Consider the following 22,029-nt stretch of genomic DNA (forward strand, 5'->3'; position numbering starts at 1 on the left):
CCCAGGAAGGGCTCCAGCCCAAGAGCTCTCTCCAGTGCCCGCTCCTCAAAAATGCCCGCCCTCCCACACACTCCGGCCTCCTCCAGCGTCACCATGGTCGGAGTCTCCCTCACCTCCGCCTCCGAAGCCTGGACTCCGCCTCGGTCCGTAGACCCAGTGGCTCCACCTCGGCTCCTAGCTCCCTCGCCTCCACTGTCACCCATCGATCCATCAGCTCCACCGGGCTCCCTCGTCCCTCCGGCTCTGCCTTGGTCGGGTGTCGACCTGCCATCGCCTCTGGACTCCGCTCCTCTGGCTGCGCCTTGTCGCTCTGTCCTACAGGCTCCGTTGGGCTACTTCCTCCCGTCAGCTCCACCTTGGTCCTCAGTCGCTCTGGCTCCGCCGCAGATCTCTGGACATTCCTCCTCCATGGCTCCTCCCTCCGTCGGCTCCACCGTGGGCCGCTATTATAGCTGTGGCCTGGGTCCCACCTGGCTCCTCCTCCTGCTCCGGTTCCCTCCTGTCGTCTCCCTGGCTCCTCCCTCCATCGGCACCTCCCTGGACTCTGTTAGCCGTCCTCCTCCTGGAAGTCCGGCCTCCGCCGGAACCTCCACCAGTCTGGTCTGCCTGCCAGCCCTTTGCCTTCCCCTGTCACCATCTCACATCCACTGCTTTGCCCTCCTCCTAGTCCCCCTCCCCCCCTCCCTCTGTTTCTACGGTGCGAAGACGCACCTTCCGGGAGGGGGGAGTAATGTAACGCCCCTGTGGACTGTTTGTGGTTTCTTCCCCTTTTGTTGGTTTAGCCCGTTCAATCATTAGTTAATTATCCTCAGTGTGCTCACCTGTCTGCCCCTCGTTATCTGCCCTATATGTTCCTGTCTCTTGTATTCTATTATTGTCAGTTATTGTGTGTGTGTGTGTGTGTGTCTCATCTACCCGAATCTGCCTTGTTGTCTCTACATTAAATATCCTTATTTGAATCCTTGTCATCCTCATCATCCTGCCTGCCTCCACACACCGTGACACCTGAAGAGCAAAGTCAAAAAGATTTAAAATTGTTTAAAGTCTCTACCTATGTCTTTTTCCTATTTTTGTTATTACACAATGCAAAAAAAAAAAATCATGGAAGTCACAAAGTCACGTTGTCAAATATGAAGTCACATTGCAGTATTGTAAAAGAAAAGTCACCTTTTTATTGTATTTTATTATATATATTTCATTTTAATTACACTGAAAAGAAAACCTGCCTTTTCAAATCTATTCAGTACACATTTCACTGTAACTTAGTCCTAAATGAGAGGAAAGTTATTCCAGAATGGAGCTCTGGTCTAAAAACCTTCCTTCACATTAGAGTAAGACAGGTGATGGACAGCTGCTCCATCATGTCAATTAGAATGTGTCTTCTGCATGTTGTGCACCTGACCAATAACTACCATTCAAGCACATGATGTACTGTCTCCCTTGATTTCTGTGAAACCACAGCCATTTGATGTGGCTTCTATGCAGAGCAAAATCATAATACAGTAATGCACTCCAACAGACTTTCACGCATGTTGTCAAGCCTCCAGAGACTATCCGCAGAGCACCTCAGCAACACGACGACCACATATAGTTGTTTCATAAAGCTGACAGCACTATCTGTTTAGTGTCGTCCTCAATTTCCAAGCATCTCTCATGCTGTCAGAGGTGAGTCAGCTCTCTTCTGCAGTCATTCTGCAAATGTGAGCTCACCTGACTTACTCGTGGCTTGATGTTCAAGGCCGTGCCTGAGGTCAGCGCTTCTCATGGATCACATCAGCAGCATCTTCATACACTGAACACATGCCAGATCTCTGAGAGGCCCCTCATGGACCGCCAGTGGTTTAAAAAGCCACACACGTCGTGTAAAAGCAGTTCTGGGTTTGGATGTTAAAATGCGTGTACTTTGGTAAAGAGTACAATAATGTAAGGATATCAGTCTTCCTGCAGCATCATTAGTGCAGAGTACCAACTCTGACTGACCGATCTCAAAATGATTATCAATTAATCAATTTTAAAAAACTGACCTCAAAATATTGTAACAGCAGTGGATATTAACCATACTTTAAAAATAATCGCAAGTTTTTCATATTTGCCATACGTTTTCGGGTGCATCCCTAATGTAAACCCAATTGGTTATGTCATTAAAATGAATTGAAAGATAAAAAACAAGTCTGATTCATGTTAAAGTGTCAGTGCATTAGAACTTCTAATAGAAACAGAGTCAGTTGAAAGTCACTCTAACCCTAAACTGAACTTGTGACGCATGTAAGCATTAGGTCAAAAATGTATTTATCTATTTTCAAAATGGATAGCTGAAGAAAGAGTTCCACTTTTGCAGTGCTGCTGTCAGCACCAACTCAGCTGGTACAGCTCAGTGAAATAAGTTTTGCAGCTCATGTCGGTTATAGATTTCATTTTCTCAGTGTGCTTTTAAATCTGAGAAGAGCTCCAGTCTGAAAACGTAGACTTCCTCAGGCAAGACAAGGGAATACTTTTGTCATCTGTATCCCCGTCTGTTCTCTCACTCTTTCTCTTTCTTCCTGTTTCTCTCTCCATGTTTTAGGTAGGTAATATTATTCATCACTTTGAAGAGGTGAATTATACATAGAGATTACATAAAGTGAGATGCAGCATCTCATGAATTTCACATCTAACACATTTCCTCTTAATAATTAATGCTTATTTCGCAGACCGAAAATTAGTTTGTTGAAGAGCTCCTCCAGATTTGATTAGCAAAAAAAGTGCAAACTGACACTAATGTAATGCCAATGCTGCCAGACATGAGAGCAGTGTGCGGCCCTTACCTGACCCATAACCGTGCCCATTCTTCCACAGAAGACCAAAAATATCAAGATATTTCCTGTGCTGTCAGAGTGTTATTCTCCAGATGGATGCTGAATGAACCTGCAGTATGTAAATTAATGTTTTCATTATTTTAATTGTATTTATTTATTCCACTGTTACTGTGGTTACTGTTAATTGAATATCCTCTGTTGACAAATAGTTGCCTTGTTAACACATTTGCAGCAAATGAAAACTTGTAAACATGCTGTTGAAATGGCTGAACATATTTAAATTCATGAGGTAGTGACATACCTTACATGAATTCATTGTAATATATTGTTTAAAACCTGTGAAACTAATTGGGTCAGAGATTTGAAGAGGTTCATCTGAACATAAATCCAGATTTTAATATTTGTTTTCTCACTATGGTGAAAATAATTTGCGATTCATCCTCCACTTTGTATTGAAACCATGCTTTAATCTCATTATGGTGACCATGTTTGGTGCACTGGAAGAAAACCTGATGCTAAAATGATATTCAGTGATATTTGAAGGTTGAGTGATTTTTTCTTTAGTGATTGAATTCAAAAAGGTTGAGGAGAGCAATCCATTAGCATTTCATTTCAATAGCTGTTGTTCACCTGTACTTGCTGCCCTGTAAGTATACGACCTGGACACTGGAATCTTGCTTAAAAAGAACTCCACAAACATATTTTTGTGTCCGATCACCTGAGCCATGAATGCAACTCTCTATTATAAGGGGAAAACATACATCTGTTTCACATGGAAGTCAAAAGGTCATGTTGTGAGATATAAGTCCCATTGCGGAATATAATGTAATAGTTTGAGATACAGGGCCCTATCATACACCCTGCGCAATGCGGCACCAGTCGAAGTGTTTTTTGCTAGTTTCAGCCCGACGCAGTTATCATTTTCACGTCCTGCGCCACGTTGTTTAAATAGCAAATGCATTTGCACCCATTTGTTCGCCCATGGCCGTGCTGGAATGAAAACCAGGTGTGTTCAGGTACATTGCTATTTTGAGGCAACTGAAATAGACTGCACCATAGACAAACTAAAGTATTTTTACAGTATTTTTTTGTTATGTAAAGAGTGCGTTAGTAATATGCGCTTATAGGCGGGTCCACAACATGTGTACACTGCTTATTATACACAGGGATGCGCAGCAGCCCTCAAACATGCCAAATATTAAAAATTAAAGGATTACAATGTAAAAGATTATTATTGCGCGAGCGCAACTGGCTCTTAAAGGGAATGGGAGATGTGACTCTGATTGGTTTATTGCACGTCATGCCCAAAACACACCCATTACTGATTAAGAAAATAGGGACAACCCTTTTCGATCATAGCAAAAGTGGATTTGGACACGCCCTAAATGCACCTGCGCCTTGTGCTTTAGACCATGCGCTTAGACTGTTAAAATAGGACCCATAAAGTCACATTGCAATATTGTGAGAGAAAATTCACCTTTTTATTTATTTATTTATTCACATTTTATTTTATTATTTTTATTTACTTTCAATTACATTGGGAAAAAAATCACTCAGATATTGATGGTAAATTTCAAACAATAACAAAGAAATGGCAAGTAAAATATTGAATTACATACTGAATTGCAATAATCTGTTTATTTTTACTTTAAGATGGAAACAGGATCTTTAGTTTCTTGCTGCTTAAACCATCTAAAAAATTTTGTGAACATAGAATAATACTAAAATATAATGATATATTTGCATTTATGTTGCAATTTCAGCTTTGAATTCAACCAACAGCATGCAGAGGAATAAAACATTATGTTAGAGAATTTCTCCACAGCACTGCTTAGTGCGACAAGATGTCTCAGGTCATAACAGGCCACCTTTGTCAGCGAGCGCCACGATGAAATGGACGAAGAGAAAGCAGGAGGGATGGAGGACACGAGAAAGGTGAAAAGAACAATGAACGAGTGAGAGATAAGGCTGATTAGAGTATAGAGAGATAAGATGAGGAATAATGCGTGTGGGACAATGACTAGATGACATCAGAGCAGCTGACAGCCTGAAGGAGTCAGCTTTTTCTTTTGACCCCTCTACACGAGAGTGATAACGTGCCCTCCGATGTACAGTCAGGAGGTAGGGAAAGACTGAGTTGGCATTGATTTTGCGTGGATGAGATTGAGGGAGGGATAGAAGAGCTAGGGGGCGGAGGTGAGGTGTTATGGTTGATTCTGCGAACGTCAGCGTTTTCCTGCTAAATTTTTATGTGTGCGTCTGTGAGCGTATGGCTGTGCTTGTTTTCCCTTGGGGCATCTCGTTCGTAATTTCCACCAGCACATCGCAAAACTAACTTTCTCTGATCATTATCATATTTCTTAAACACGACTTGACATATTTGAATATTGCATATCGAGTGATCTCCATTGGAGCTAATCAGTCTCTGCAAAGTCTTGGAAGCACTGATAATACTACATATGGGGTGCGGAGACAAGCGGGCGGCTAGCCAAAATTTTCTCTAGCGCACACACAAAAACAAGAAAGTGTTGAGAATATTTGGCATCTGTCACCAACTTTAAACTGTCTTCAGTTTATTTTTTTCCAAGACAATTTTCTTGTCCTCTCTCGCCTTGCTCTGCAATACCAAAATAAGTGTCACTTCTTTCCTGACACCGTATTGTGTTGCATTTGACATTTTGTGTTGCTTATGTGCCACCAGCTTTTGGTGACATATTCATATCTATGGCAAGTTTAGTATTCCTGTAGCAGTTTGGATTAAACTTGGTCCAACTAAACCTGTCTGGGCACGGAGCCCAAACAAAGCACAGACTGTAGTCAAAGTGTCATTGGCTATAATGAGTGTATTTGTATGCTAAAGTCTCCTCTGTCAGCGAGAGTTATAGTTGTATGGGTGTCGCAGGCTCTCGGCTGTCAGGATGTGTCATCCATGTATACATAAAGTGGTTGGGAGGTATAATGTAGTATCATGTTCTATTTTTTAATTCTCTCTTTCTCTCCCTCACAGCTCTTAATCTGCTTGGCTTGAATTGGCGACTGAAGCCTACTGAAGGGCATCTAGTGAACACTGGCCTCAGCATGAGTATTCCTGGCATTGACGACGTGGCAACAGTGCCCTCCGGAGGCAGAGGTAAAAGCGAAAAACTCCTGCCAAAACCCTGAAATGCAATCAATGTGAAATCCAAGTGACCCGATGACATGAAATTCAAACCCCCTGATGACATGAAGCCCAAACTGCCTTATGTTTACACTTGTCAGTCATTTTATTATGTACAATTCATGAGCGCATGTTATTCTAGTGGGGGAAAAGTTTTATAAGTCCCATCCTACTAATTTTTTTTTCTAGCTTAATATTTCACTTATTGAACAATTTTGTAATGTAATAACTAGGTAACAACAGTATAATAACAGTGTATTAAATATAATCAATTGCATCCTAGACTATTGTTGTTCACTGAGTCCCACCCTGCAATTTTATAGCTAAATATGTTTTCCCTCTTTGAAAAAAGATTTAGTTTTGTAATAACCTAACAATAACATCACAGCCTATGTTCACTAAGTCTAACTAATTTTACTCAGAATATGCCACAATCATGAAAGTTAAATGTGTTACGATTGAAGTGTTGTATTGTCTTCAACTGCCTCTTCTGCAGTTCTGCATGAGAAAGTAATGCTAATGCATTTATTTAAAATGATGAATAGATTTATTCACTGTTGGGTTGTTATAACACATGTTAGTCTCTGTCAGCTTGAGGCTTTGTGAGAATCATCTGAGCCCAACCAGTGATTGTCCTGTACTGTATATTGAGAGAGTACATTAGTGTAAAATCACAGTCTAGTGTGCCTTTTTCTAACGACAACCTTTGATAAACTGGGTTATTTAAATGAGACGTTTTGGATCTCAGTGGACTTTAGTTAATGGTTCAAAGCACTGGCTAACTCTCAGTGGCTCCGGCACAAAAGAATCTCCCCGTTTGTTGTGCGTTCACCTCAAATGATTTATCATTATCAGTGTCAACACGTTCAGATGATAACGACTGCCACTGACCTTTAGAGAGTGCCGGTATTGATGTTCTTCACACAGAGTACAGCTTCTTCTCCCTTTAGATGGGTCTAAAAGAGTGGGTCTTTATGAGAGAGAACACATAGATGCAAATCTAGGTTTAACTGTGGAGAATGTGTGTGCGTGCACAATCCTATTTGTTTTGGGGTGTAATGAAAAAAACATGCCTCCAAAAACGTACACATACATACAATTCACCACAGTTTCCAATTCCTTGCGTTACTATGTTATGAACACAAAACACATTTACCTAATACATTTTAGCATTTGCATCACCAGCTCCATATGTATGGCTTTTCTGATGTAGTAAAATTGCTTGGTATCTCACCTGGTACGTGCTTATATGAGTCCAGTGAAACAGGAGTCACAATGCTGACTCAAACACACGTGGAATCAAGCTAAAACAATTTTATCTCATGTTTGCTTTTGTTTGTAGGTAGTACAATATTTTCAAATGCGATTTCAAAAGCATTTTGCGCCACTGTTCGGACATTACATTTCTGAACTGCTGCAATATGTACAACAACCAATGTAATAAAACCTTGCCACATTCACATTCATCTGTTTCAGATAAAACTGAACATGCTTTTAGCATCACTCACAGGACATCTCACTTTGAAAATGTTGCAAAATGTGTAATATTACTTTGCAGAAATGTCACAACAGGCACGTTTTTTCAGTGAGTCTGGGTTGGTAATGGAAGAACTCCTGTCTGATACAGGATGAACATAATGTGGGAGGAAGGACATTGTGTGCGAAGGCTTTAGAGTGCATTTGCTCTCTCTATCTCTTTCTCTATTTTTCTGAAGTGTTTTTTCTTTGATGGAGAGTTTCTGAAGCAGGGCTAGCTGTCCTACAGACAGACATGCACACAGACACGTGTGTTGTAGTGTGCTGTCAGTGGGGGAGGAGAAACATGATTCTAGACTCGCACCATTTGAATGTTGTTGTTATGTGAATCTACAAGGCCCTTTCACATGACTCATGTCAGGACTTCAGTGAACTTCTCAACACAAGCATCATGTGTCTTTTTGACCTTGACATGAAAAGCGCTTCTGATAGCATCACAGAAGACCAATTTTGTGTGTGTGTGTGTGTGTATGTATATATATATATATAGCTTGACAGTTAGAGATATTGAAAGCAAGCAAGAGAACTAACATGTCTTTGAACTCGTGACTGAAAAAATACATTGCTGAAACCTTGAGGGATCTTTGATGCTACTAAGCCTTTGCGGTTGCTGTGAGGTGATTGATTCTTCACCTATGTTTTTTACATAAAGCAACGTTTGCAGGCCATTTGATTTCTGTAATGTGACATACTTTTGAGTGAAACAAGATATTAAAGGGGGTCATATGATGCGATTTCAAGTTTTCCTTTCTCTTTGGAGTGTTACAATCTGTTCGTGAATAGATAAGATCCCTAAAGTTGCAAAGACTAAAGTCTCAAACCCAAAGAGATATTCTTTATAAAAGTTAAGACTAGTCCACGCCCTCCTAAAATGCCTAGTTTAAACATGCCCCCACATGTCTACATCACTGTGTGGAAAGATTTGCATAACGCCGCCCAAATGTTCACGCAAAGAAAGAATGCATAACTTTATTGTTGCTGCCACCGCCGCCGCCATGTTGTGAAGATGCTGTGTGTTTCGTTGCGAAAGCGAAAATACTTAGTTTGGCCTTCCAAAAGAGGACACGTCTAGATCAATGGTTAAGTTGTATTTACAACACTGTTCCAGAACAGTTCAACCCAAATATTCAGATGTGTGCAGCGCATTTTATGGAGGACTGTTTCCTGATCCTGGAAGAGTAGACTACAATGCCGGCTGTTCTGTCTCCCAGGCTGTAAGTACGTTTTCATATTTAAAGAATTTGCCCCTGATGATTCAAACGCGAGTTTTGAGCAGTGTAGAGTAGCGCATGTTGTTTGTTGTTTCTCCAATCACAAATGCAGACATGGTTTTATGTTTGTGCGGCGCGAAAAAAGACAGTATAAGTAATTATAATCCGTAATAATGTCCCCACTGGATGCAACAAATGTCTCGTTTATAATGGGTTTTAATGTTTTTGTCTCGCCACTCCGGGAGACGGCATCACAGTATGGTAAGGGGCGTAACATTTCCGTCACATGCTTGAGGTATTCGGCCAATCACAACACACTGGATAGCTGGCCAATCAGAGCACACCTCGCTTTTCAGACCGATGAGCTTTGTAAAAAATTTACGCGTTTCAGAAAGGCTGGGCATAGAGGAGAAACAATAATGTACAGTATGTGGAAAATAATGTGTTTTTTAACCTTAAACCGCATAAACACATTTCATTACACCAAATACACCAAATAATTTTATTTTTAGCAACATCATATGACCCTTTTATGCTGGAAAATATAGTGCAAAACTTCATTTCATCCATTGGGAATCAATTGGATTGAGAAAAGTGCGCATTACATACCAGAATTAGTTTCATATGGATAATAAAAATTGTGAAAAAAAGATGTTTATGCTTCATTTAACCCTCTGATGGATGCCATCCACTAAAAGTCACTTTAGTAATTTAGGATGTGATGTTACATGCGAACCAAACTGACTGCATTTGGCCCTAAGCCATATAATTTTATATGGTATTCCTCTTTATATGGCTTTTATACAATAACATACTGTGCACTCCACATCTCTCTGGAATATCTCCCTCTTTATTTTATTCCAGAAGATTAAGACTTTATTAGTGTATTTGTTTATTTGGTAACACTTTACTTGAAGGGGTGTGCATAAGACTGACATGACACCTTCATAATCATGACATGACACATGACACATGTCATGAATATGAAGGAGGTTTTATGCATGTTTATGACAACTGTCATTAAGTGTCATTCGCTCAGTTATGTCATTTTTAATGGAAATATGACATTATTTGACCTAACCCTTCCCCTACCCTTACCCCTAACCATAGCCCATAACAAAGACATCTCAAACAATGTCATCTTTGCATTAAAAATTACATAACTGAGCAAATGACACTTAATGACAGTTGTCATAAACATGCATAAAAACCCTTCATATTCATGACATGTGTCATGTGTCATGTCATGATTATGAAGGTGTCATGTCAGTCTTATGCACACCCCTTCAAGTAAAGTGTAACCGTTTATTTACATATTTATTTATTTCAATAGAATAAGATCTAAGGAACACTTTTATTCTGGAATTATTCAGAATATTTGTTACTCTGGCATTTCTATGGGGATTTCCATTCAACTCTTCTGTGGCTATTTCTAAGACTCTTTAAAATGAAATATTGTACTAATTATAATTTTACAATTAGATTTTAATTGAACAAGTAGACCTAATTAAGTGCTTATATTTTAATATAGCCATAGGGAGCTGTAGAGAAACAAAGTATAGAAACACTATAAGGATAAAAGTGATTGTATGTACCTAATCAACCATATTTTGGGGAGAAATTTGTGCCCAGAAATGAGTTACATCTGACAAACCACCTTCTGGGGAAATTCTCAAAAAAAAAAAAGTAAAAAGGATGGTACAATCAGTCATTTTCTGTAGTGCTAGGTAACAAGTTATTTTAGAAAATTATAAGAGTTATTGTAGGTTTTAGGTTGCAGGATCTGAGGTGACTGACCTAGTCATACCTACACTAAACAAGAAAGTCCACAAATATCAAGACATAGGTGCGAGTGTTCGTTCGTGAGAGGAAAGCACCTTTTTCAGTGGCTCTATTGTCAGTAGTTCTGACTGGTTGAGAACTTGAGGAGTGTGAACTTCTGCTCCAGAGTACAAGACTCTTCTTATGCACCCTCTCTAGGGTACTTTCTCTTCCCCTTTTTTCTGCTTCTCATTTTCTCTCTTTATCTATCTCACTTTTTCCATCTCTCTCTCTTGCTCTCTCAGTGTGGTGCTCTTGTTCAGCGCAGAGCCGTCCATCCATGCTCCGTGTTAATGAGGAAGGTTGGTGTGGACTCCCACTGGTTACCAGACTGGGCTGCTTTAACCGACCTGTCACTCAGACCTGACACTGCATGTGCGTGCGCATGTTCTCCTGCAAAAAGAAGGCTTGATCCATTTAGGGAAAGAGCTTGCTCGCGCTTGCTCAATTCAATTCGTCTCTCTTCATAACCCATTTAAATGCAGCCAGAGGTTTTAGCAGGCTGGGAAACAGATTGTCTCTGCTTATCAGGGCACATCAAACATCGAGAAAGTAGACTAGACTGACAGCTAACACCAAGCCCACTCGTGTTGCACTGGCCCCTCAGACTTAAAAGAGTGTGTTTGTGTGTGTGTGTGTGTGTGTGTGTGTGTGTGTGTGTGTGTGTGTGTGTGTGTGTGTGTGTGTGTGTGTGTGTGTGTGTATGTGTGTGTGTGTGTTGCTTCCGATACTATCAAGGCCCATTTACTGGGTTATTTTCTGATTGGAGTTGCTGCGATCTATCTGCTCTGTCAACACAACACCAGTTTTCTCTCTAGAGGACAGACTTAGCAGGTGTATTGGGAAGGGAGGAGTGCGTGTGTGGCCAGTGCTGTCATGCAGAGGTATTATGATTTCAAGGGAGAAGACAGGGTTTGATTTAGGGTTGATGACTTTGGCAGCCCACACCACACACTCATTAGCACAGAGCTGTGTCTCAGTGGAATAATATATGTTGATTTTTTTTGTACACACTGCAAATATTTTCACATGGAGCGGAGGATATTCCCTGTTCTCCGTGTCTTTGAAATACTTTCTTAGTGTTTTTCCCCCCTCAAACAAATCTTGTTTCTTCTCTTGGCGTCCCATCTCAGGGCCGTGGGTGTTGAAGAACAGCAGTATAAACAGCGGGGAGCTGGAGCTGGGTCAGCGTGTCAGTCAGGATGTTCCTCCAGGCGTCTTCTGGAGGTCTTTGCTTCACCTGCGCCAGCCACACTTTCTCAAGTTCAACATCTCCCTGGGCAAGGATGCGCTGTTTGGGGTCTACATGCGGAAAGGCCTGCCTCCTTCACATGCTCAGGTGGGCAAATCGCCTCATGTCTTGTTTCTTCTTTTAAAGGAGCCAGGTTCACTTACAATTATGGCTGGGAATCCAATTTTTAAATACTGAAAAATATTTCAGCAAAACTTTCAGTTTTTGTTTTGTTTGGGTTAGTTCACAAAAAAACAGAAAAATCTGTCATAATTTACTCACCCTTATGTTGTTCCACACATAAGGCTTGTGTTCATTTTAAAAAGACGTGAGAGCTTTCTGTCCATCCTTTGAAAACCCATTTCATAAAAACGTTCACAATTCAAAAAGTACATTAAGACATATAAATGCAATCTTTAAGAATTGAGCAGTTTAATCCAGGTTTCCTGAAGAGATGCAATCACTTATTATGATGATTTAAGTTAGGCTTTTATTCACGTATAAACATCAGTTAACGCACATACATAGAGCACATCAAATATGGTCAACAGTAGCTCAAACATACTTAAACATACTGTAAGAACAAACTTTAATAGATCTTGCGCATCGAGCACATTGAGCTTCTATTTACCACATTTGATGTGCTGTATGTATGTGTATAGATATTTATATGTTAATAAAAGTCTAAATCTGTTCATTATATAAAGCAATGATGTCTCTTTAGAAGATTTAGATTAAGCTGTTCAATTCAAAGGGATTACTTTTAATTAGAGCGTCTCTTAATAGACATTTGAATCGTGAAAGTTGTGGTGGACTGGACTTTCAATGGAGGAACAGAAATTTCTCAGGTTTCATTAAAAATGTCTTCATTTGGGTTTGAAAGGTAAACAAAAGCCTTATGGGTTTGGAACGACATGAGAGTGAGTAAATTATGACAGAATTTTCATTTTGGGGTGAACTATCCTTTCAGTGCTCAAGCGCTTTACATCTGAATTGAATGACTCTTATGAGCCAGCTCATTTGTCACAGATAACCTCACTGGTCTGAAACAGCTTACTCACTGAAAGAGTCAGCTGGTTACTGAATTGATACCTCAGTACACACTAGGGGTTGCACCGACTAATCGACTAGTCGACTTCAATGCTCTGCCATTTAAGATTGACGTCGACTAGTCCTGTAGAGGGCGCAACAGGATAAGAAATCTTTGAAGGACTTCCACATTTACGCTCCTTTTCCAAACAGTTAAAATGACAAATAAATGCATACTCTGAAAGCGCTCCACAAGACATGTGTGAGTGTGATTATATTACTAGATGCTCGAAATTGAACAGGAGAATGCACTTTTTAAACAGCTTATTGCACATGTAAATTAATCACCGTTCTAATCTAATGCGCTGCTGCACTGTAAGGCACACACATAGGCTACAGACAGTAGCTCGTATATCACGCACACATCGCGGGCGCACAGAAACATTCAGCGCGGAAATGTATTGTCAACACTGTTCTGTGATTTCTCAATAAAGTAGCTTAGAAACCGAAAAGTTCAAGCATATATTTCTTAATAACTAAATCCCACAGCGTCACTACTACTAGTAGAGAGACGCTGCCAGGTAGAATTAATTCAGACACGCAATCGCTCTCACTAATGCATTCATATGAATGTAATCTTTACTGTGCTACTTTATCTGTATCTGATTTAGAACGAGCAGAAATCTGTGAGAAATATAACGACTCAAAGACAAAAGAACTGATAAAATTGAGCTGTTATAGGAGCAATAGCCATGTGGGCAGCGCTGTGTGATATGCCATAGCTGTGCACAAGCTGTTTATCACAGCTCCAAACTTATTTGTTCATTAATGACATCATCAGCGACTAGTCGATTTCAACTCGACTTTCATCACATAAAAGTTGATTTTTAAAAAAATCAGAAGTCGTTCAACCCCTAGTACACACTGACTTAACTTCAAGTCAATATTTTTGACATAGCTGATATCCGGTCTGTATTCATAAAATTGTTACTGTGTTTAACCTAATGTTTGTAAGACTTCTAGTTACTAACATATTTTCATAATGACAGAGCTGTTGAACATGATTAGTTATTTGTCATTATACAAATTTTTTGTCTTCTAAGTACTGAGTCCTTAATGGACTTTTTTAGAAACTAGAAGCTGAATCTAAATCAGAATCATAAAAATCCTGATGATTTCTATTCTTATTAATGTAAAAAAGTAATTATTGTTTGCAGCTTAAATATGCTCAAAGAAATGTCTGTGAAAATACGGCCCAATGTTCCATGTTAATATTAGGGAATTGCATTGTGTTATGTTTTAGGGTTGAAGGAAATGTCCATAAACTTATCGGAAAATGTTTTTCTTATGGTGTTGTCTTAATTTGTTTTTCATGAGCATGTATCTACAGTAACTCTAATGATTGACACTGTAATGTTCAGACTGACCCAGCAAATGCCAACATGGTCAACATATATTGGAAATTGGGGTTGGTTGCCATTTGTTGGGACAGTGTGTGAGCTAGCATTTATAGAGCAAGGAAATCTGGTTCCCTGTGATGTTCCTCCTTAAAAAGACAGGTTTTCGTTAATTACCATGAAGAGACCATCTGTACAGACAGGCTTTTTTGTTTGCAACTTTTTTTTATGAATTGTAAATGATTTCCAAATTATCGCTGCATATTTGTCTGCAGAATTCTTACACTTGTCTTGTCACATTCCAGAGTTGTTATCTCTTCTACATTTTGATTTAATTTGACTATTTTGATTGTCATTACAGTTTTTAGTGAAGGTGATGTCCCGCAGCTACTTGCCTTGCTGATTGTTTTCTCCCTCTGTCCTCACCTCTCCCTCTCTCTTCAGTATGACTACATGGAAAGGCTGGATGGAAAAGAGAAGTGGAGCGTTATCGAGTCTCCTCGCGAGAGGCGCAGTATTCAGACCGTTGTCCAGAACGAGGCAATCTTTGTGCAGTATCTGGACCCCGGCACCTGGCACCTGGCCTTCTACAATGACGGCAAAGAGAAAGAACCCGTCTCATTCAGCACTGTGGCTCTAGGTAGACACCTCCAGCTTTATTTACACGCTAAAGACAACATTTGAAAGGAAGATGGTAAATAAAAACTTGGTTGTTTGGAGACCTGCTGTTTAGAAGATGCATTTAACTGCAAGCCGCTTGCACAGTTCACCTGATCTACCCTTAACCTCATTTTATATTTCAGTTTGAATGTGAGCAGTTGAACTGGGAGAGCTGCTTTTATTCCTTTCACTTACATTTCTCTTTAGGTCATAGAAGGAATAGCTGTATTTCTAAAATAAAAGTAAACACTGAAATATGTTTTTTTCAGGCAGTTTCTCTACAACGGTTGCTATAGTGATGACTTAGCAAAAGCACAATGCCAACTTCCAGACTTTCTTCTATAACAGTTGAGAGGAGCTGTCACAGCAAAGCGGAAATCTGGCCTCATGTCTGTCATGACATCAGGCAGTGATGCAGAACTCATAAAGCGTATAGGAGGTCTTGCTGTATTTTACATATTCATGTACTTTATATATTTTGTGTTTAAATATTCATGCATAAACTGCTCACTTGTTCACTCATTCAATATTCAGAACATAGCAACTGGAGTATGCTTCAGTAAATGGACAAAGAATGAGTAAAAAAACAGAAATTGTTTCCCAAATAAAATAACAATAAAACACATTTAAAAAATCTGTTTTAAAATTAAATACAAATGTGGTTAGATGAGATTTGTAAATATATTTTTATATATTTCATAGACTTTTTAAATCTTTTTTTTAATTGATCAAACATGACTTTTACACTATTAAAGACTTTTACATTATTAAAAAATAAATGTCTAAATGAAGGTTAAAATTGTGTTTTTAAACTTTCTGTTAATCCAAGAATACTGGGGGAAAAAACGGTCAGTTTCTAAAAAAATTTAAAGCAGGACAACACTGATAAAAACAACATTGATTTTAACATTGATGATAAGAAATTATGTAAAAAATAATAAAAGTGTCCCACTTTATATTAGGTGTCTTTAAATACTATGTACTTAATAAAATTATGAATTGTTAGGTACAATGTACGTATTGTATTCATGTTGACTTGCAGAACACTTTTGCTGTTATTGAGGTGGGTAATTACAGAAATTAATTACAGATGTAATTACAGGACAGTATTATCAAATATAAGTGCAATGTAATAGCATTTATGTATACAATGAGTGCATAGTATCAAATTATTAATTTAGATGTAAGGACCCTTAATATAAAAAACTTAGACTTCTTTCATACACATTTAACCACAATATTTTGAACTGTATGTTTTTTTCTCTCTCTCTCTATTTGAGTAGAGTATGTCACAAAAAAAGTACTTTTGCTGCCTCTCTGCTGTCTGAATAAATCCATAGAGATTAAGTGCTAAACGTGTTTGGGCACTTAAGCCACTTAAAATGAATGAATGCCATTGCATTAGATAACAGAGTATCAAACCAAGTGGCATTTATCTTAAAGACAGCACAAGCACACTTTTCAACACATTTCACAAAAGATGTGTGTTTGGTTTAAAAATAGAAAAGACTAAATCGTACAGTATTTGCACACTTTCTGGTTGTCAGGCATTAAACATTTTCAGAAATGCACCTGCAGTTGCTCTCATAGAACACCTGTTTGAACTGGAAAAGAACCAATTTCATACATCCACTCAAAATCACCTTGAGATCAGTTGTTTACAATTCACTGCAAAAATGATTCAGAAAAGTGAAATTAGCTTGGAGAAAATCTTGTTTGCAGATGCCATTTTGATATTTATCTAATGCAGTGACATTCATACATTTTTAAGTGTGGCTTAAGTGTCCAGTTATTTTCTTGGTCCACTATATTCATAACAGTATGTATGATTAAATATTCAGTTTGAGGAGAAATACACACACACACACACACACTGTGCTCATGAGGCCTCTTAAATCTGATCACATACTGTATGAATGTCTGTGCATCTTGTTCAGGTGATGGCTGCTGTTGATTTGAAAAGCATTGTTTATTTTAGCATTTACCGCAGTCATAGTGTTATATTTCCCATAAGGCTTTGCTGAAATGTGTCACAGTAATTCACACATTGCCACGGAATCAATAACGATGGCTGAAAGTTCACAGTGTGCCATGCTGTGTATGAGATTATTTCACAAAATGCAAGAAAGTTCATAGCGCTATGACTTGTTTTTTTGTCAGGCAGCAGCGTTTAAAGTCTTCTGAATTTGTGAACGTTACATTCCACTGTCCCCCATTAATAACTGAGGGTTGTAAAATGTACGCGTCTCTTATGGTTCGTTTCAGATTCGGTGGAAGAGTGCCCCCAGAATTGCCATGGCAATGGAGAGTGCATGTCAGGAGCGTGTCATTGCTTCCCAGGGTTCCACGGCACGGACTGTTCCAAAGGTACCGTTTACTGTCACACTGCCGGAATGTTTATGCAAAAAAATTATGCTTCACTTTGCAGCATTTGTCAAAACATTTTCGTAGTCATACAAAAAAGCTGTGTTGTGTAATAACATTTTGCTCACTAAGTCAGAACACCTTACTTTCACATTTCTAAATGTAAAGAGATGTACCTGCCATTTGTGATTCTTCTCACAAAGTCAAAAAAATTAATTATTCAGCATAGAAATAAGAAATTATATTTAGCCTATTTTAGGACCATTAGGATTTTTTTTTTTGCATTGTGACATTATTATAAGACAAGTAAGCACACCCACCCAGTAAAATGAATGTACAATAATTTATAATTAATGTGTTGCAATAAAAAAGTTAAATATTTCTTTATATCTTATAATATATCTTTATGCAAAACAATATTATATAAATGTATATGTATTCATAATAATATAAAAATAAACATGACCTGTCACTCTGTCATTTTACATGTGATCTGTAAACTAATTAATATCAGTAATTAATATCAAACTTAATCATTATTATGTCATTCCATGCTGTGTTGTTAGATAACCTTTAGTTTTATATTAAATTGTATTTACATTGACTTCAAAATGAACTTTGTGAGCCACTGGATTTATTTGTGAGGTTTTTAATGAGCGCGTTTTTATTTCAAATTTGCTGTAAGTTTTAAATTGACTTGCTTCATGTTTAACTATGATGCAGATATAGATGTGTGAAGCATATGTCAGAATTTTCCCTCGAACTCAGCATTTGTCATCAGATCATCAGTGTACATAAACTCTGGCCATTCGTCATAGCGGCTCTATGACACTGTCACATCACTCTGAGATCCAGATGGATGAATTGCAACATCACTGATTAATCCCATCTCAGTTATGCCAAAATGTCTGATGGGTTTGTTGGCTTTACTGTGCCAGACCAATCTTTTTGAGTGATGAAATGCTCTCAGTGGAGGCTTCGTAAAGAGAAATGTGTGTGTGTGTGTGTGTGTGTGAGAGAGCTCACCTGAGACTATAGACAGCTAGTTTATTACTGTCAAATGGCGTCTTCTTTGAGTAGCAGAGAGTGCCGTTGATATTGCCTCTGAATCTCTTACCTTAATTACACAAGGCATCGTCTGCTTTATCACCATATTCAGAGAGCTTCAGCAGTGTTTATGCTGCCTTTGAGGCTGAATAGCGAACACTCTGTGGGAAAAATGCAAGGGATGATTCTTTTCTTCCTTTCCTACATTCATTCATTCCAGGCAATTTTTCATCAGAAACTGTAACAGAAAACTGTATGCCGGCTATTGCTGGAGAACAAAGTTTAACTTGTCAAGATAAAAGCTACTCACAATTTAAAATAGTTAAAATCATGAGTCTCTTTTGAAAAAGTAGTCAGCTATGTAACTACTGCAACTTTTTTAAGGGGCAATACATGATACAGTTTGCATCCGATTAGAGGGCAATATATGATATCAAATTATAACATTTCTAATTCAATCTCAACTGTACAGTATATGAGGGTTTATAAGTAAATGACTCTACACAGAGACTGGAATTGGTGAATAGTTTCTTTAAAGGGGTCATAGGACGTTGCTAAAAAGAACATTATTTTGTGTATTTGGTGTAATGCAATGTGTTTATGCGATTTAAGGTTAAAAAAACACATTATTTTCCACATAATGTACATTATTTCTCCTCTATGCCCCGCCTTTCTGAAACTCGTCGATTTTTACAAAGCTCATCGGTTTGAAATGCGAGGTGTGCTCTGATTGGCCAGCTATCCAGTGCATTGTGATTGGCAGAATACCTCAAGTGTGTGATGGAAATGTTACGCCCCTTACCATACTGTGATGCCATGTCCCGGCACGGCGAGACAAAAATATTAAAACCCATTATAAACGAGGCATTTGTTGCATCCAGTGGGGACATAATTACAGATTATTATGACTTATACTGTCTTTTTATGCGCTGCGTTGCGTATAGCGCTGCGTAAACATTAAACCATGTCTGCATTTGTGATCGGAGAAACGACAAACAACAAGCGCTACTCTACACTGCTCAAAACTCGCATTTGAATCGTCAGTGGCAAATTCTTTAAATATGAAAACGTACTTACAGGCTGTTAGTCAAAGCGCCAGACTATCCTTGCAAAGTTGGAATTGCCCCACTTTATAGAAACAGACACCGGCATTGTAGGCTACTCTCCCAGGAAACAGTCCTCGTCCTCCATAAAATGCGCTGCACACATCTGCATATTTGGGTTGAACTGTTCCGGAACAGTGTTGTAAATACAACTTAACCACTGATTTCTAGTTGTGTCCTCTTTTGGAAGACCAAACAAAGTAGTTTCACTTTCATAAAGAGACACACAGCATCTCCACAACATGGCAGTGGCAGCAGCAACAATGCTACAACAAGAATCAAAGTTACGCCTTCTTTCTTTGCATGAACATTTGGGCGGCATTATGCAAATCTTCCCACATCGTGGCATAGACATGTGGGGGCATGTTAGAATGAACCGTTTTAGGAGGGCGTGGTTGACTCTTAACTTCTATAAAGAATATCTCTTTGGATTTGAGACTTTAGTCTTTGCAACTTTACAGATCTTCTTTATGCACCAAGAGCTTGTAACACTCCAAAGACAAAGGAAAAATTTAAATCGCATCATATGACCCCTTTAATCTGGTTCACTCAAATAAACGGATTTACAAAAAAATCTGACATCTGTGTACACTAACATTCAAAGCTTTGGAGTAAGTAAGACTTTTTTTAAAGGCTTGTTTATTCAACAAGGATGTATTACATTGATCAATAGTGACAATAAAGACATTTATAATGTTACAAAACATTTCTATTTCAGCTTTGATAATAATAAGTAATGCTTCTTGAGCACCAAATCAGCATATTTGTTTCTGAAGGATCATGTGACACCGAAGACTGGAGTAATGGCTGCAAAAAAAATTATAGCCATTATAGTAATAAATTACATTTAAAACATTAAAATTAATATTATAAATTAAAAGTTATTTTAAATTGCTATAATTACTGTTTTTACTGTATTTTTGAGTAAATAAATGCAGCCTTGGTGAGCATAAGCTACTTTTTTAAAACATTAAAAACTTTCACTGACCCCAAACATTTGAACGGTAATGTATGTATGGTATGTATCAGATTATATAATTTAGCATTTAAAACAATTAGGGTTTTTAATCAATAGGGTTAAACCTGAAGAGAAATGTTTATGAATTTCTATTTGGATATAGAAGATGTAACATTCCACTAGAGAGTTGATTATACTAAGAGACTGGAATTGGTGAATCATTTCTTTTTATCTGGTTTGTCCAAATGAACCAATTTACTAAAACATGTCAGACATGTCAAAGCTACGTACTGTATATGACAACAGTTCAGGAGGGCACATTTGCTTATTGTGAGTGCACAAGGACATAAAATAACAGTGATGTATCTACACTGTCTGAAAACAGCTAAAAAGAAAGTTTTCTTGACACACGGTTTGAGGTGATTTCATACATTTCAGTGTATTTGTTTGGATTAACACTATGCTTCATTTTTCTCTTATCTTATCTTACATTTCATACCTGAACTTCTCTTAATGAAGCTGGTTTTCCAAGAATCAAAGTTACGCCTTCTTTCTTTGCATGAACATTTGGGCGGCATTATGCAAATCTTCCCACATCGTGGCATAGACATGTGGGGGCATGTTAGAATGAACCGGTGGGAGCCATGGTGTGTGTGTCGGGGGCGTTTGCCACTGTGAGGAGGGCTGGACAGGCACAAGCTGTGACCAGAGACTGTGTAACCCACAGTGTGTGAAACATGGGACCTGCAGGGATGGCAAGTGCCAATGTGAACAGGGCTGGAACGGAGAACACTGCACCATCGGTAAACACACACACACACAAACACACATGGTCTTATCCTGTTTTGAAGCTTTGAGCTAGTCAAAGGCATTTCCCTCGGTTCTGTGACTTCTTTTACATCAGTGTCTTTCAAAGACTTTTCGGCTGCTGTTTTGCTGTTTGGTCTAGATTGATTTGCTCATGTTTGCATCAGCACACAGAGTACAAAAACATATTTGCGCGGGTGTGTATGTTTGTGTGTGTTGCCATTATTTTATAATCACATTCAGAGCAAAGGACACGGTCTTCACTGTGTGATCCGCATCTATAAGAATATTAAATGACTTTTTGAGCTCTGGAGTCCAGCTGGAAGAGGAATACTAATGGATGGACTTTAGTCTTTGCAACTTTACAGATCTTCTTTATGCACCAAGAGCTTGTAACACTCCAAAGACAAAGGAAAAATTTAAATCGCATCATATGACCCCTTTAATCTGGTTCACTCAAATAAACGGATTTACAAAAAAATCTGACATCTGTGTACACTAACATTCAAAGCTTTGGAGTAAGTAAGACTTTTTTTAAAGGCTTGTTTATTCAACAAGGATGTATTACATTGATCAATAGTGACAATAAAGACATTTATAATGTTACAAAACATTTCTATTTCAGCTTTGATAATAATAAGTAATGCTTCTTGAGCACCAAATCAGCATATTTGTTTCTGAAGGATCATGTGACACCGAAGACTGGAGTAATGGCTGCAAAAAAAATTATAGCCATTATAGTAATAAATTACATTTAAAACATTAAAATTAATATTATAAATTAAAAGTTATTTTAAATTGCTATAATTACTGTTTTTACTGTATTTTTGAGTAAATAAATGCAGCCTTGGTGAGCATAAGCTACTTTTTTAAAACATTAAAAACTTTCACTGACCCCAAACATTTGAACGGT

At 38.3% G+C, this 22,029-nt stretch overlaps 1 protein-coding gene across 1 annotated transcript in view; it reads left to right on the plus strand.

The window, feature by feature from the left end:
* Nucleotides 1-22,029, plus strand: part of tenm2b (teneurin transmembrane protein 2b) — a 302,210-nt gene that overhangs the window by 256,164 nt on the left and 24,017 nt on the right. The window contains exons 8-11 of the mRNA XM_016278713.1: nt 5,803-5,925; nt 11,654-11,859; nt 14,622-14,817; nt 17,103-17,204. Coding sequence (XP_016134199.1) covers nt 5,803-5,925; nt 11,654-11,859; nt 14,622-14,817; nt 17,103-17,204 — 627 coding nt within the window. The remainder of the gene's footprint in view (nt 1-5,802; nt 5,926-11,653; nt 11,860-14,621; nt 14,818-17,102; nt 17,205-22,029) is intronic.

This window comes from Sinocyclocheilus grahami, unplaced genomic scaffold (assembly GCF_001515645.1).
Source record: "Sinocyclocheilus grahami isolate Dianchi unplaced genomic scaffold, SAMN03320097.WGS_v1.1 scaffold124.1, whole genome shotgun sequence".
NCBI classification, from domain to species: domain Eukaryota; kingdom Metazoa; phylum Chordata; class Actinopteri; order Cypriniformes; family Cyprinidae; genus Sinocyclocheilus; species Sinocyclocheilus grahami.